This window comes from Phymastichus coffea, unplaced genomic scaffold, assembly GCF_024137745.1.
Source record: "Phymastichus coffea isolate CEN01 unplaced genomic scaffold, Cenicafe_Pcof_1.1 PCOF00029, whole genome shotgun sequence".
In the NCBI taxonomy this organism is placed as follows: domain Eukaryota; kingdom Metazoa; phylum Arthropoda; class Insecta; order Hymenoptera; family Eulophidae; genus Phymastichus; species Phymastichus coffea.
This window is the reverse complement of record NW_026706840.1, coordinates 1,917,148-1,932,469: the sequence shown is the minus strand read 5'-3', so window position 1 is coordinate 1,932,469 and position 15,322 is coordinate 1,917,148. Positions and strand designations below refer to the sequence as shown.

Here is a 15,322-nt window from a genome sequence, read left to right as displayed (position 1 = left end):
ATTAATAGCTGGTTCTAAAATGGCTGACTATCCACCCAACGAGATCGTTGATTTTATTTGGGTTTTAGGAGCAAGCCAAAATAATTATCGTGCTACGGCATGACTTTATGCTGAACGCTATCCTGGCAGACGATACCCTGATGATAGAGCTATCAGACGTTTAACCCAAAGAGCTCGTGGTGGACACATGGTTCGTCAACGTAGGCGCCATGAGTATGATGAAAATGATAATCGAGTTGTAGCTATCCTTGCAGTAATTCATTTTGATCCACACATTAACGCTCGTCGAGTGGAAAGGGAAATTGTTATTTCAAGAAGTACTTTTTTAAGAATTATGACAAGGCTTCGATATCACGCTTCTTATATCATTTTGATTCAAGAGATACAGTTTGAGCATTTCCAACAGCGGATTGTATTTTGCCAATGGGCTTTACAAATGATACAAAATGATCCAGACTTTTTTAACTTTGGTTTTTTTTCTGATGAGGCCAAATTTTAAAGTGATCGGGAACTGAATTGGTATAATTGCCATTACTGGTCTGATGTAAATCCTTATTGGTATCGAACTGTAAACCATCAAAGACGTTGGAGTGTTATGGTGTGGTGCGGGATTGTCAATGGACACTTGATTGGTCCTTATTTTTTTGAAGGAAATGTAAATTAAAATAGTTACTTGCGGCTAATAAGAGATGAACTGCCTGGATTGCTGGAAGATGTTGACTTAAAAATGCGACGAAGAATGTGGTTCCAGCAGGATGGCGCAATACCACATTTTGCTCGAATCGGTAAGGGCTTTTTTTAATGAGCACTATGGTACCAGATGGATTGGGCGAGGAGGTCCAGTTAACTGGCCTATTTGCTCACCCGATCTTACATCACCAGATTTTTATTTATAGGGATATTTAAAAAATGCTGTTTTTGAGCAACAACCCACTACAAGAGCAGATAAGCAGGACATGATTTGTCAAGCATGCGCTGATATTCCGAGGCAAACTTTGTTGAACACCGTTCACCATTTTCAAAGGCGTTTGGCAATGTGTCTTGAAGCAAATGGTCGTCATTTTGAACACTTGCTTCGAGAATAGTAAGAAACAAGGGGACTCACGTAAAACAAGCACCCAATCGTGAGAGGCAAGGAGACTCACGTAAAACAAGCACCCCAAAGGAAACAAACCTTATTACGTCCACGTTGTTGTTTCTGGGTAACGCTAAAAGTATGGAAAACCTTTTCAAGGTCAACATTTTCAAGCTCTTTGTAATATTGGGGCTGCTATTCATGAGAAAAGGCTAGCAAATAACAATCATAGAATTTTGTAGCTTTTGACCTTGACATTCCCTTCTCTAGGTCATGAAAAAAATTTCCTAAATACCTTTTTCGGACGTAAAATTTCTCGCTCTTTCTGAATTTTATGTCAAAAATAGAGGTTCCCATTAAGAAAAAACACTTTGTCCTTGAAATATCCTTGAAGGTCAAGTTCAAGGTCAAAAGCGTTAGCCCTATTGTGTTAACCTCTTTGCTCCCTACAACTTTTGTCAGAACCATTTTGCCCTAGCTGGCTTAGGTTCCGAGTAATCCGACTGCGGCGATTAAAATGGGTCACCATGTATAAGTATATATAAGCAGCAGCTCAAGAGCATCCGAAGAAAAGTACCCGAAAGAACAAAAGGGGAACAGAATAAAGATTCAGAATTATATATATATATATATATATATATATATATATATATGATGATATGATATATATATATAATGATATATATATATATATTCAAGCAAGAGCAAAAAATTAGAAAAATTAGATTTAAATAAACAAACTTCGGTTTCGATAAACAAAATGGAAGAAATGGTGTCTAAGATGATGAAAATGGAAACATTGTTAAACCTAATAACCACACTACTAACAAAACTAGCTTAATGGAGTCTAAACTGCTAATAGCTATTTGGAACGCTAATGGATTAGCGCAGAGGATTAAAAATGTTTCTTAATGATTACAATATAGGTATAATGCTAATTTCTAAAACGCTCTAAAAATCTCTAAAAAATAACATATGCATTCCAAACTACAATATATATTTTACAAATCATCCTGAAGGTAAAGCATACGGAGGTACAGCGACAATTATAAAAAAAATCAATAAAACACGAAGAATGGGAAAGTTCTAAAGAAGTTTTTCTACAAGCTACCAGTATCACAGTCCAAAATAGTAATGGTAAAATCATGATTTCTGCCATTTACTGTCCTTTTAGATATACAATAAAAAAATAAAAATACACTGAATTTTTCAAAAAGTTGAGACAACGTTTCATAGCAGACGGCGACTACAACGCCAAATATCCTTCGTGGCGATCGAGATCTATAATTCCAAACCCAAAAGGTCGGCGAATTCATCACTAAATCCTGCTTAGATTTGACATCCGATCACACCCCAGTTCTAATTCAATTTCAAGAAGACCTTACGAAAAAACAACATAAAAATAACCTCTATAACTCAAAAACAGTCTAGCAAAAATATAAAGACTATATAAACGACTATATCTCTTGTAATATATCACTTAAAACAATTCAAGAACTTGAAAACAGCATAGAAAACTTCAACATACTTTTACATAAGGCAGCTGCAGATGTTACTCCACCACAAAAACAGGGCCAAGTAACTCACGATACCTCATCACAATCTGTTACTTCTTGTAGGCGCGTGCACCGGTATATTTTGTTATAGAAAGTAAGAGAAATAAAATCACTATCTAAAACCTGTATAACGTCATTTAAATTTGCCTTCCCTTAACATTTGATCCTTATTGGTCCTCAGTTTTTATTTTTCCTTATCCTGACGCAAAAACTGTGAAAACCATTCTGTCAAAAGGTAAGTGATACGAAACGAAAGAGACTACGGTTAGTACGTTACCGTTGCGCGAGCGTCAGCTTTCGGCGAAGACTGGAAAAAGCTGCCACATAATCTACCCGGAGATTATGAAGACTACTGCAACTACCTCCCTTGGCCGGCTGTCAACGACAACAGCTCTTTATCTTAACGGTGGGTGTCACGGCAGGCAGCTGCCAATGACAATGGTTTCATATGTATCTAAATACTGGGTGTCATGGCAGGCGGCCGCATAGATGAGCATTCAGGGGGCGTTGCTCGGCCGGCGAGACTGTTTCACGACATCAGGCTGGGGCAAAGGCGGAGAAGGTAGTGAACGGACTGATTGTCGTCGAGAGAGAAAGAGAGAGAGACAATATCGAATCGGCGTGGGGCTGATCAGACAGACGCCATCTTGGATGCTGCCGCTAGCGCGATAACCAGGCTAGCTAATAAGGACGAGCAATTCATCAGGGAGACCGCGCCATCTGTGAACCCCGCTCTCCTGACCAATGACGACGCCCTCTCACGTACGGGCACAACACTGGCCTCGCTTATTTTCCTTCCTTTTCCCCGACCGGCCTAGCGGAGTAAGTGCGGTGCGACTCGGACGCGGTGCGCAATCACGGCTATCAGCAGAAATCCCGACAAGCGATTGAGTCGCGCGAACTCGCTCGGGCATTACACTCTTGCAATAATAGGCTGGTCACCGATGGCGCGATGAGCCATCGGACTTTCCAAATCAGGCATTTGGTCGCCCGTGTTCAGTGGACGGACAACAGGGGCAAGCGTGCTCCGACTGGCACACTGAATCCAAGCGCCGAGCGGTCGGCTTCGGAAGTCAGCTGGCTGTCCTCGTGGGCTAGCCCCAATACTCGGATACTCTTTAAATCATTCTCTCTTGGCAGATTGAGCTCATCACGATTCAAACCGAGCTTAGAAAGGCCATCTAGAGAACACGTCGGCGACTACCTGGACACGAGGGTCCATCGACATGCGGCTTAACCTGCTGCAGGGTTACTGGCATAACTTCAGTCATAACCACGGCCGATTGCTGACATCCACAGAGAAGCGAGCACTTGGTTATTTGGATAGTGACGACTTCCTCGCTATTAAAGAGCTCTACGCTGAGAGCTCAAAACTGTAGTGGGGGCAGATGCCTATCATCGCGTCATCCGTCAGGATACAAGGCACTTCGGATCTCTGCTCGCCTAAAACATTGTCTTTGACTGGGCTGTGATGGGCGCCGTCTTGGCTCCGACGCTACCACGGGTCCTCTCAAGCGTCTGAGCCTATATCGCTACCATCTAGCCTAGGGGCGAGTGGAGTCACGAGAAGTTGCTAGCCTTCCCGCAATGATTTTGGTCTCTTAAGGAATTACCAGTCACTAGAAGAATCTCCACTGCTAACCGAGAGTGCGAAGAAATCTATGTCAAGGAAGTTCGACGGGACCTGAATGGTCGAAATATCGTTCGATTCTTCCTAAAGGCCGAACAGATCACGCTTCTCGGGAGTAGCCTACTACAGGTTCAGTCAGCACTCGCCTTCATGTAGCGTCGAATGCAGGAGGATCTCGCATTACAGGAGGCTTACCGTCAATTCATGGATTATGCTCAACTCGATTACATGAGACCATTGATAGCAAAAAAGAACAGCGGGGGGGGGGTGTCAAAACTGGTTTATTGCATCCCCCATCAGGACATCTAGTATGCAGTGATGGTGGAGACAAACTGAGCGTCGTCATCAATCTTTAATGCTTTTCGCTCCACCACTTCCGGCCCGAGTATCAACGTTCCCCTCCATGCCGGATCGAAGCTCTAAGGCTACATGTAAATATCGTCTCTGTAAATAGGTCGCTAATGACCCCGAGCTCTTATCAGAGATTCCCCCTGAGGATCGATTTTGACCTAATATGGTGCATCTCTCGACTGATAGACCAGTATGCGAACTGGGCGTAACCTAGGACTTGGTGGCGGAATAATTCAAATTCCGTTTGGATCTCATTGGCTCCACCACTCGGCTCTCTAAGACGGCGTTGGCTGAGTCTATCAGTATTTTTGACCCCGCGGGCTGACTGAATTCGCTGACCGTGGTTGCCAAACTAATTATCCAGGACCTTTGTAGGGTTAAACTCGATTGGAATGAAGACCTGCCCAAAGTTTGACTCGAACAGTGGCTCACCTTCCGAGTGAGCATCCAAGGAGCTTCGGAATTCTCTATCGCACGCCAGCTCGATCATGGCCCTGACCAAGGGAGTCAACCGACGCGCCTTCGCTTTCGTCGTGTACTCCAACGTGACCATCAAAGAAGGCAAGTTCATTACCACCATTATTATAGCAAAATTCAAGCGGGTGCCTATCAAGAGTCTTCTTCCGGTCACCGGCAACCAGGCATGGATGACTATTCTACAAATTGAGCTTCGAGTGACATTGATCGCGGCGCAGCTACTCCGAGATGATACCACCGCCCTGAAAATTCCCATGGCGGATTGCCACTTATGGAGTGACTCGCAGGTCACCCTCCACTGGCTTCAACGACCTTGTCGTCAATTACGTCACCCACATCCAGAAGCTCACTGGCGACGTTATTCTTTATCATATGCCCATCGATTGCAACCCGGCCGACATCGTTTCTCGCGGCGCTGATGCCGTCAAACTTGCCCACTACCTTCTCTAGTGAAGCGGCTCCAATTACCTCTCGAAACTCTCGGGTGAATGGCCTTGCGAAACCAGGTGAGCCACACCTTCTTCAACTTTGCTTGACTTCTCCTCTGCATGCCTCATGACTCGGACTATCAAGGAACCACCCGAGGCCGAGCCGACTCACATCTCTAGATTTCTACAGGGCGCAGTCTATATGGAGGGTTTAGAACGACATACGCCAGAGTTATACAATGAGCCTGGATCGCTAGGGGCAAGATGCGAATCAAGAGGTACCTCCGATTCTGCTCTGTCTGCGCCCGCCTCTTCGCTCGGACATTTTAACAACTCATGATCGCGATGCCCCCAGATCCAGTGACACCGTTCCGACTATTCACGATATGGGGAGTGGACTACGCTGAACCATTTGCTCTATGCCGCAGCAAAGGGCGAGGCGTGCCCACTGTTAAACGTTACGTCACCCTCTTTGTTTGCATGAGCACTAAAGCGATGCATCTGAACTTAATCGGGGATCTCACAAGTATCAGTCACCTTGTGGCCGGTTCATTGGGCAAAGGGGCTGTTCGGCTGAAATCTGGAGCGACAATGGCACAAATTTTCATGGAACCGCACTAGAACTATGACGCCTTTTGCGAGACAATTCTAATGCAAAATGTTTGTGAAATAAATTGTGATGGTTTCATCAAAATGTTTCAACTTATATGCCTAACGTAATGCAAAAATGTTTCACTGAAATATTCCATGTCAAGTTTTGAAACATTATATGAAAACTTTGCATGAACCTTTCAGATACGTACATAGCAAGAATTAATTCGCGAAAGATTTTTGGAATGTCTATAAAAATGTTTTGTGAAACATTAGCGCAAATTATCAGAAACGTTTTTCTGTAATTTTGTATGAATATATTCAATAAACATTGTCGCAATATTCCTAGAAATCATTCCCTGAAATATTGTTGAAATAATTTTTGGAAAAAACGTGAGAATTTGTCAGAAACTTATTGTTCCGGACGGCCGAGTATAGTTTTAATCATGATTTTTGCTTGCTATAAAATTACGATATTTGTTTTCAAAATCGATATTCGTGTCGACGATGACGTGTGCCCGAATGTCTTTCTTTCGAACATACTCGTAGAATGATTCTATTTTTATTTTTCTCTCTCTATCCCACAATTCATAGTCGATACAAATACTGATAAAGCCTTCGAGCTCGAATTTTACGACCGTACAGTCAAGTGTCGCCGAGCCGACACCCGAAAATTCTTCGAAAAAGATAACAAATTCAAACAAAAAAGTGTAAACAATTATACAATAAATATTTAAATTTACATTAGCTACGATTTCCTTGTTGCCATTTCACGATACTTTAAAATTTATTTATATTTATTTTTATATTTCCCTTTGCTTCTGATAATCAATAATTTTGGTCTCCGCGTCTTATTCGATAAGGTTTTTACGTTGTAAAATGGTGAGCTTTTTCCTCTCAGACAGCGAGGTTTTTTAGTTTAATTTTAATTTTAAACGATTTCATGTTTTTCTTCAGTCATATAACTTGTGACCTCCGTAACATTAATTTGCTACTGATTCCGTAATTAATCTACTAGATATAAGCTAAACGAGCGAGCGCAATTATAACTTCTATAGAACGAAAAGTATGGTATAGTTGGCTACATGTATAATCTTTAAACTGGAGAAATTAAGAAACTGGAAACAAAAATTGACGCCTTCCGATTCTAGATCCCTTGAGGGGGAGAGAAGGACGGAGGAGAGTATAGTTCGGCTGCTTGACTCGCTCGGCAGACATCATTCAGTGTGGGCAGAAAACTTTCGGCTACCAGCGAGGCAAGTTGTCATTCGCTCTTATATAGAATCATGCGTGTCCTTATAATTTTCTACACGATTGTCTACAGATTTTATTTATTTGTGTATTTTATAATTTCGAATTCGTTATTCAATATTTTATTTCATCAACTTATAATATTTTGTAATCACTAGTTTTCAGATTAATTAATTCATTTTTTCTGGCGCTTTATCATTTACACCTTATTTTCGCTTAAATATTTTCAATAGTTTCTAATAGTGCTATCATTCATTTACTTCTTTTATTTTTATTTATAATCAATAAATATTAGAGATAAATTTATTTTTCGAAATATTTTTTATTCACACCACGTCTTAATGTGAACACTTATAAAATTTTCGTTGAAATATTTCGAATATATAAGTAACAAATTAAATATAATCTATTTTAGAAACATTCCAGAAACATTGCTTAACATATTTCACGAAAATATTTTGGCAACGATTATAGAGACATCCTACGAAATATCGATAAAACATTGCAGAAGTAATTCGTGCAATATTGCCATTTAATGTTGCAGACAAATTGCTGTAATTTTTTGCATAATATTTTCCAAAATATTTTCGAAAGATTTCAAATACTTTGCAGCAGAAATATTTTATTAAATATCTTAAAAAGGTTTCTTAAAATATTTTTATAATATATTTTGAAATATTTCTGGTATTATTTCCAACGATACTTTTTGGAAGATTAATAATTTTATTGAATAATTAAAAAATTAATTAATAAATTAATAAGATAATTAATGTTATTTAATATTTATTTTCCAAAGTTATTTTTTACTAGATCTTCAATATTAAAAGTTGCCCAGTAATTCTAAATGTTGCGATAGCGTAGTTGGTTAAGTATCAGCGAACTACCTCTTGTGCCCGGAGTTTGATTTCCGTTGCGAAATTTTTTTGGGATTATAAATGTTCAATTTAATTACATTAATACAGTTGTAAAATCAAGCAAAATAAATGTAGTAATATAACTGTAACGTTTGAATCTCTCCCACGTTATCAAAACAATAGTTCGGACTCTTTCTGTTGTATTTGTAATCGCGTTTCCGAGAGTAGCAAGAAGTTGACACGTGTATGTTCTAAATGAAATATGAAAATTCTTCGAGTAGTAAACCCAAAGTTTTCTAACTCGATGAATCGTCTTGAAATGCAATTGAGCGTGATTGCATCTATCGGGGAGAGGCCCGACAGCGCCGCAACCAATACTCAATTTAATTTCTTAACAATTATTATATTTGAGGTAGGGAGATATCTAAGGCTACTTTTTTCTCATAAGAGAGATAGTCTTATGAGTTGAGCACTTAGATATCGAAAGGAGAGGAATTAGCAGGCTAACCACTGAATAAAGAAATTTATCTCAGAAGATTGCTGAGGCTTTATTTTTAAACAGTGCTCGCGCTGCTAAGCAAGGTAGGATAGTGAATTCTCTTGCCGCAGCGACGAGCGAATTTATACTTGCGAAATGGGCTACTTTCTACGCTTGGTAGCCCCTACAACGCTATTTTTGAAATTGATACAAATTTTGCATATATTTTGTTGCAAAATGGCTCGATCGAAATTGCAATTTTATGATTTAAAAAATTAAATATGAAATAACGAATTTTTTGACATAAATCGCTTCTTGATGAAAAATCGTCTTTTAGAGTTATAAGTAATACAATTCAATAATTAAATTACGCCAATTTTACAATAAATTTACGGAAAATTTTTACATAAAAAAATCGCTTGTAATTAGCGGAACGTTATTCAAATTAAAAACGATTAATATAGCTATCTAATTTTGAATAATAATTAAAAAACGAATTTACAAATTTCTTTTTTAGCCATTTAAAAATCAGCAAATTAGTGACATTCATAATCATTAATTTTACAGATATGTACGATCGACTCGCTATCTAACAATGCAATTTTAATTGTTTAAAAAAATTATAAATTTTTTATTTATTGATAACTTAGTGAATAATTAGTTACCAAAGTGTCAAATTCTTGCTCCTCTGTTTTAATATGTCGCGGACGTGATCGCATAGTCGAATTAACAATACGTTTATTTATTCCAAAATAGCTGACAATATTAATTTGTAAATTAAATTAAACTAATAAATACCGACTTGAGAATTATAACGACATGAAATTCGGGATCAGCGCATCAAAATTGACTAAAAAAGTGCTTTTGTTCATTCGAAAAACTTTATAATTGTCAATAGACAATTTTAAAAGAAAAAATGCAAAATATTGCATTGTAAACATATTTCCCACGGTCGTGACGTCACGCTCCTTATATGGTAATGTTTTCGCAGAGTTGCCCTAACACATTTGCATATGTGTGAGAAAAGCGCCTTCGCTCAATTACCGCTTTTCTTTGATTGTCACGTGCACGACGGGTTGCTATTTTGCAAAGGGAAAAAAGGGACAAATCAGACTGGACCGTCACATAACATTAACATAATTAATATGTAAATGTATATTATATAAAAACTGTACTAAAAATTTTACAAAAATTTCCTGATCAAGTTTGCAAAACTTATCAAAAATATTTCATTAAATCTTTCTCTACAATATTATTACAGTTTTTGTTGCCTAGACATACAAATATGTATTAATATGTCCGTCCCATGAAATCTACTTAAATATTACGAGAAAAATTGCCACAATGTTTACTTGAAATATTTTAGATATATTCAAGACATATTGCTGCAATCTTTTCTACAACATTTCTGTAGCTCAAATTGCACGAGCATAGAAATATTTTAGTGACATTTCAATGAAAGTTTGCAGAAATATTTCAAACGTTTCAGAATTCCGCGCCGATTCTAACTCCAATTCCTGACGACCATCGTATCCAGGAGGATCCTGTATCCTGGGACAGTGGTTGACGCCTTTAAAACATAGTCGGGGAGACAAGCCCTGTGGCGGTGACATTTCGCGTGCGCGGCCTAAGCCCTCTGAATTCCCCCTTCTCAATATTCATACAAGAGCGAAATACGTGATTACATTTAGATTACATAATGTTGAAACCATTTGTTACATAAAAATTGTGTTAAGTTTTTATGACGACCTAAAGTATCATTATTACGAGAACAGTTATTCATATAATGTTCATTAGCTATCTTAAATACTAGATTAAATCATAAGGATATTATAAGTTTATTTTATCGCAGTACGTGTAAAATATAAAATTAGTAAGTTTCATTTAATTTAGTTTTCTTCGTAATTTTTTTCACGTGATATATAAAACAATGCCTCTTCCCTTTCTTTTTTATATACTTGAAAGGTAAATATGCCGGAGTAAAATCGATTATTCCTTCATCACATTATCTCGTAAAAGGACTGAACTCAAAAATGTGTTATTCCAAACTTCGAGAAGATATCAGTATACAAGATAGTTCGTATGAGCAAATGACTGATTTCATCATAGATAAAGAAGAAAGATTGTATGAATTTAGACGCAGAGCACATTAGTCAATGTCGAACGTTTGCTTCCACTATCGACCATGAATTATCTAGTGATGACACTGATTCTACAGAAAATATGGACTGGTCTGAATCAAATATTGCAAATTTTTATAATAACCATGAGAGAGATCAAAAGATAATCTTAATGCAATTATTCAAAATTAGGTTAAAATTAATAATGAAGATAAGTATGAGTCGCTAAAATTAGAACCTATACGAACCGAGTAGTCGACACCTTATGTAATTATATTACGCCGACATAAGATATAATTATTTTATTTTATTCAAAAAGATGTATCTATTTCCATGAGTTTTCGATCGTGGAGCTTTATGAGTATCTAGAACTTCCTCAAACCTCTAAACATATTTGGACAGTCAAAACATCAAATCAATTGGAAAGCCGAGATTTATTATACTAGGTTTTCAAACTAAACACAAGTCTGATAAACAAACAATTGTAGCGAATTCAGTTATTGTAATGTAATGAATTCTAAAACGATTTCTTATTTCTCAGCTATATCCGTATGACAATTTAAATTTTGATGCGCAATTCTAATATATGTACTAAAACTGATATTATATATTCAATCCATCTTTTGATAAAATAAAAATTAAAAACTCACGCACCCTTAATAGTGATAGACTATTTAAAGCAAAACGAAGCATTGAAACAAGCTTCAATTGATGTAAGTGTAGAATTTCAAACAAAAACTAATATACCACAGGAAACAGCTACATATTATCTGATTTTACACAATCGTATTATTAAGTACTATCCTATTAGTGGTAAAGTTGTAATACTATAATAAAAATGTAATAATTGATATGTAATAAAAAAATATTCTTTATTTGACGACTATGATTTTATTTTATTTATTTTAACAATCAGCATTGATGTGATTAGACGTAAGTTGCATGGGTCTGAATGTAATTGTGGAATTGCAGAGGGAAATCAATACGACTTGGAAAATAAACGACGTTGTAATATGGATACTGCTTTACATTTTAATGACGTTGTTGGGGACAGGAGAGCAAGAATAAACAATTACTATGTCGTTTGAACGGGTTTTATTTTATTTTACAAAATCAGCTACAAGGTTATTAAATTAACCGCGCGCGTCTACACGACTTCACTGAAGGAGCGGTCAGGATAGAGTGTCGTCGCTTTTTTTTTCACTTCCCGCTTCATTTGCTCGGCTTTCCCTCTCCTTGTTATTTTTTGCATTGGCGTAGCTAAATGAGGTCCGAAGGGGGCCAGTGTCGCACTTCCCTCCGCTTCGCTCGTGGTTCGCCGGGCGGCCCCGGAAATAACCCTTGTGTTATTGCCGGGCCGTAAGATCAAAAAAAAAAATCATTTACAGCAGGTCATGGCAGCCTCGGGAAGGGGCACGGCCCGTATCTCCCTCCCGAGCTGTAGCGTACGGCCATGGATCTGCCCAATAGCAGCCATGCTCGTCAAACAAGCGAAGCCATGGAGGGTGGCCGTTTCAATAAATTTCCGACACATGTACCCACGGCGGAGACGGATGGTCGCGACGACACACTTTCCTACCATCGCACGCAAAGACTTGACTCCTTTTTTCGCAACGCACGCTGTACATGCCTCGACGCATCGAGTCGCCAGCGCCTCACATATACCCCACTGACTACGGCCTCTGACCGAAGAGGAAATTTCGGGTTTTCTCCGGCGCGTTACGTCACAATCACGGCTTGTCGCGCGTTGTTCAACGCGCAACCGAGACCGAAAGATTGCTGATGTCTTCCGAGCCAACGCTCAACAGCTGCGGACGTCTACTTTTTTTTTTTTTTTTTTTCGATCCGTAACAGACGTTATAAACTTGAAGATTGTTGAGAATATTTTTTCAGTAGCATTTGCAAATAAATTGGATGGATTGATTGATATGCTGGATAAATTTTTTTTTAAATTACGTCGATTAGTGTTCGCTTTTTATACACCTCAAGTTTTGTTAACATCTCTGATTTATCGAGTCCATCGGGGGCATGGGGTATGAAACTGGGAATGTCTATAAAAAAGCAGGAATACGAAAATCCATAATATTACTCACATCGGGGATTATAGAATTGACTAGCACGGGGGTTCCTCGAATGATAAAGTAGCATCAACCTAACCCATACGTACAATAGGGTCAATATTATTACTGACCCTCGGTAAAGAAGGAATCACTTACTCACATGGTAAGTTTCCAATTGCTCCAATTGTCCAAGGTTCCCATTACTATAGCTACTATTACCATATTTGTATTTTTTTATTGTTAAATAATAATTTTAATAAATTTGCAGAAATTGATTGATTCCGTAATATTGACAGACGACGCTCCAAAAGCTATCGATGTTAGGTATTTTTCCAAATGTTTCAATGAAAATTCAATTTTAAGAGAGAGGAAGGAATGTGATGGTGTTAGAGTTAATAATGTAGCTGAGTTCGACATTATATTGAAGGTTAATATTGAAAACAGTACACTAAAATAATACGGAGAGTTAAAAAATGGATCGTTTAATCAAACGGTGAATTAAAATATCTATTATGCACAGGCTGTAAATTGTCCATCGAATATCAGCGAACGACATCGAACCATAAAAATTAGTCCTAGAGGATTGATTGAACATCTGGAACTAGAGATCGAAATTCTTTGTGATTGTTCTTGTGAAATGACGGGTAATGAGGTAAAAAGTATTTGTTAAATAATCTAAATTCCATCATTGTGCTAAATAAGTATATTTTCTCGTGAAGGCTACAGCATAGTCCTCTAGTTTCATGAAACTACGATGTTTACTATTTCTGAAATATTATATTCATTGATGCAAAATAATTTATACAGGATGGACCATTGTAATCAAAACAATTTATAAACTCCGAAATTAGAAGTTTATTCCAAGATCAAATGTTAAAGAATACTGTTGTTGCTATTTCATTGCATTTTCTGATAGTTGATATACTTTTATGATGAATATTTAAACCCAATGTGATAAGAACCTTGAAAATATTGACCTTGAAGAAAAAATAATTTCCTAATTTTAGCGCTACCCAGGAACAATGACGTGGACGTAATAGGACTGTGTTCCCTTTGGGGTGCTTGGTTTCCGTGAGTCCCCTCGCCTCTCCGATTATTATTTTACAATAAATGCTCAAAATTTTTTTCATTAGCTTCAAGGCACGAAGGACCCAGCCGGGTAAACATGTTAAAAATGCCCTAAACGTAATCGTAAATCTGACTTAACAGGTCGTTTTGTTATTAAAAGATATGTCTTCAGCCAAATTTTCAGACTCCTAATCTAAAATAGGGCCAAATAAGACGCAATTTTGTCTAAAACGGTTTATCATCGATATCTCGGTCAATATTTGAGTCTTGGAAATTTTTTTTTCATTTTGTAGGACATTTTAGTCTCTACAAAATTGCCTGATCAAAAAAAAAATGTTTTCTCAAAATTCGAATTTAAAAAAATTATTTTCATATTTTTCGTGTCCAAAGAAATGTGCTTTTAATTTTTTTCAAATTTTTTCAAGTGATAGACAAAGTTAAAAACATTAAAAACCATTTTTTCTATTATTTTAAGACCTTGCGATGTCACGTAAGTTCTAATATTATTTTCTAGGGCATATTTAAACAAATATAACTGTTTAATTCAACAAATTAAAGGAAGATGTGGAAATTAGATAGTCAAATTTAAGACTAAGTATATTATTTTAATAAGTCTCACATGCAATTATTAAGTCCGGGAGTGCCAGGTGCTTGATGACAAAAGAAGTATCAGGGTTTAATACAACAATAATTTTTAATACACAGAACATATATCCATACATACGTATATAGCGTCAGATATATAAGACAACAATATTAATTATAACAAAAATGCCTTAAAGGCGGCGGAAAGATATTGGTTTCGCTTACTTATGTAAAACCTTACGTTATTGAATGGTCATTCGATATATTTCGCTTACCAAACGACGCTTTAACGTGAGATTGAGGAGGGAAGTACCCCCACGGATAGCGAGAACGTAGCTCCAACGGGGACAGCTCTCGCTAGCGTTCCGCAGTTAATGAGGTTGGTAACGTGGGGCACACTCCAGAGGAAATAGCGCTTCCTCTACTAAGGCAGCAGGCAGTCCTGTCCTTAGCCCTGTGCTCGTCGCCGGTTCCCTCAAGCAATGAGAACGTAAATGCACGTCTGCACCGTTATACGAGGTGTGTTAAAAAAATACCCGGAAATTTTTAATTTCGCGGGTCTGGAGAGTCCGATTGTCAAAATTTTTTTTATTGCATTGGTATACATGCCCCTGAAGTATGATAAAATTTTCAGCTATATTCACTGTTTACTTTGTCTGCGGTAGTCGCTAAGGTTTGACGTGTTTTTATGAGCTCGGCGATTTTCGTTTTTTAAAAGAAATGGATCAAAGAATTTGTATTAAATTTTGCGTAAAAAATGAAATAAAGTGTAACAAAGTGTGTGAAATGTTACAAAAA

The 15,322-nt window shown here is 37.5% G+C and overlaps 1 protein-coding gene across 1 annotated transcript in view; it reads left to right on the top strand.

Moving 5' to 3' along the window:
- LOC131663024 (integrin beta-PS-like) overlaps nt 1-13,693 on the top strand; it is a 45,366-nt gene extending 31,673 nt beyond the window's left edge. The window contains exons 9-11 of the mRNA XM_058933078.1: nt 13,140-13,298; nt 13,392-13,523; nt 13,679-13,693. Coding sequence (XP_058789061.1) covers nt 13,140-13,298; nt 13,392-13,523; nt 13,679-13,693 — 306 coding nt within the window. The remainder of the gene's footprint in view (nt 1-13,139; nt 13,299-13,391; nt 13,524-13,678) is intronic.
- Nucleotides 13,694-15,322: the final 1,629 nt, after the last annotated feature.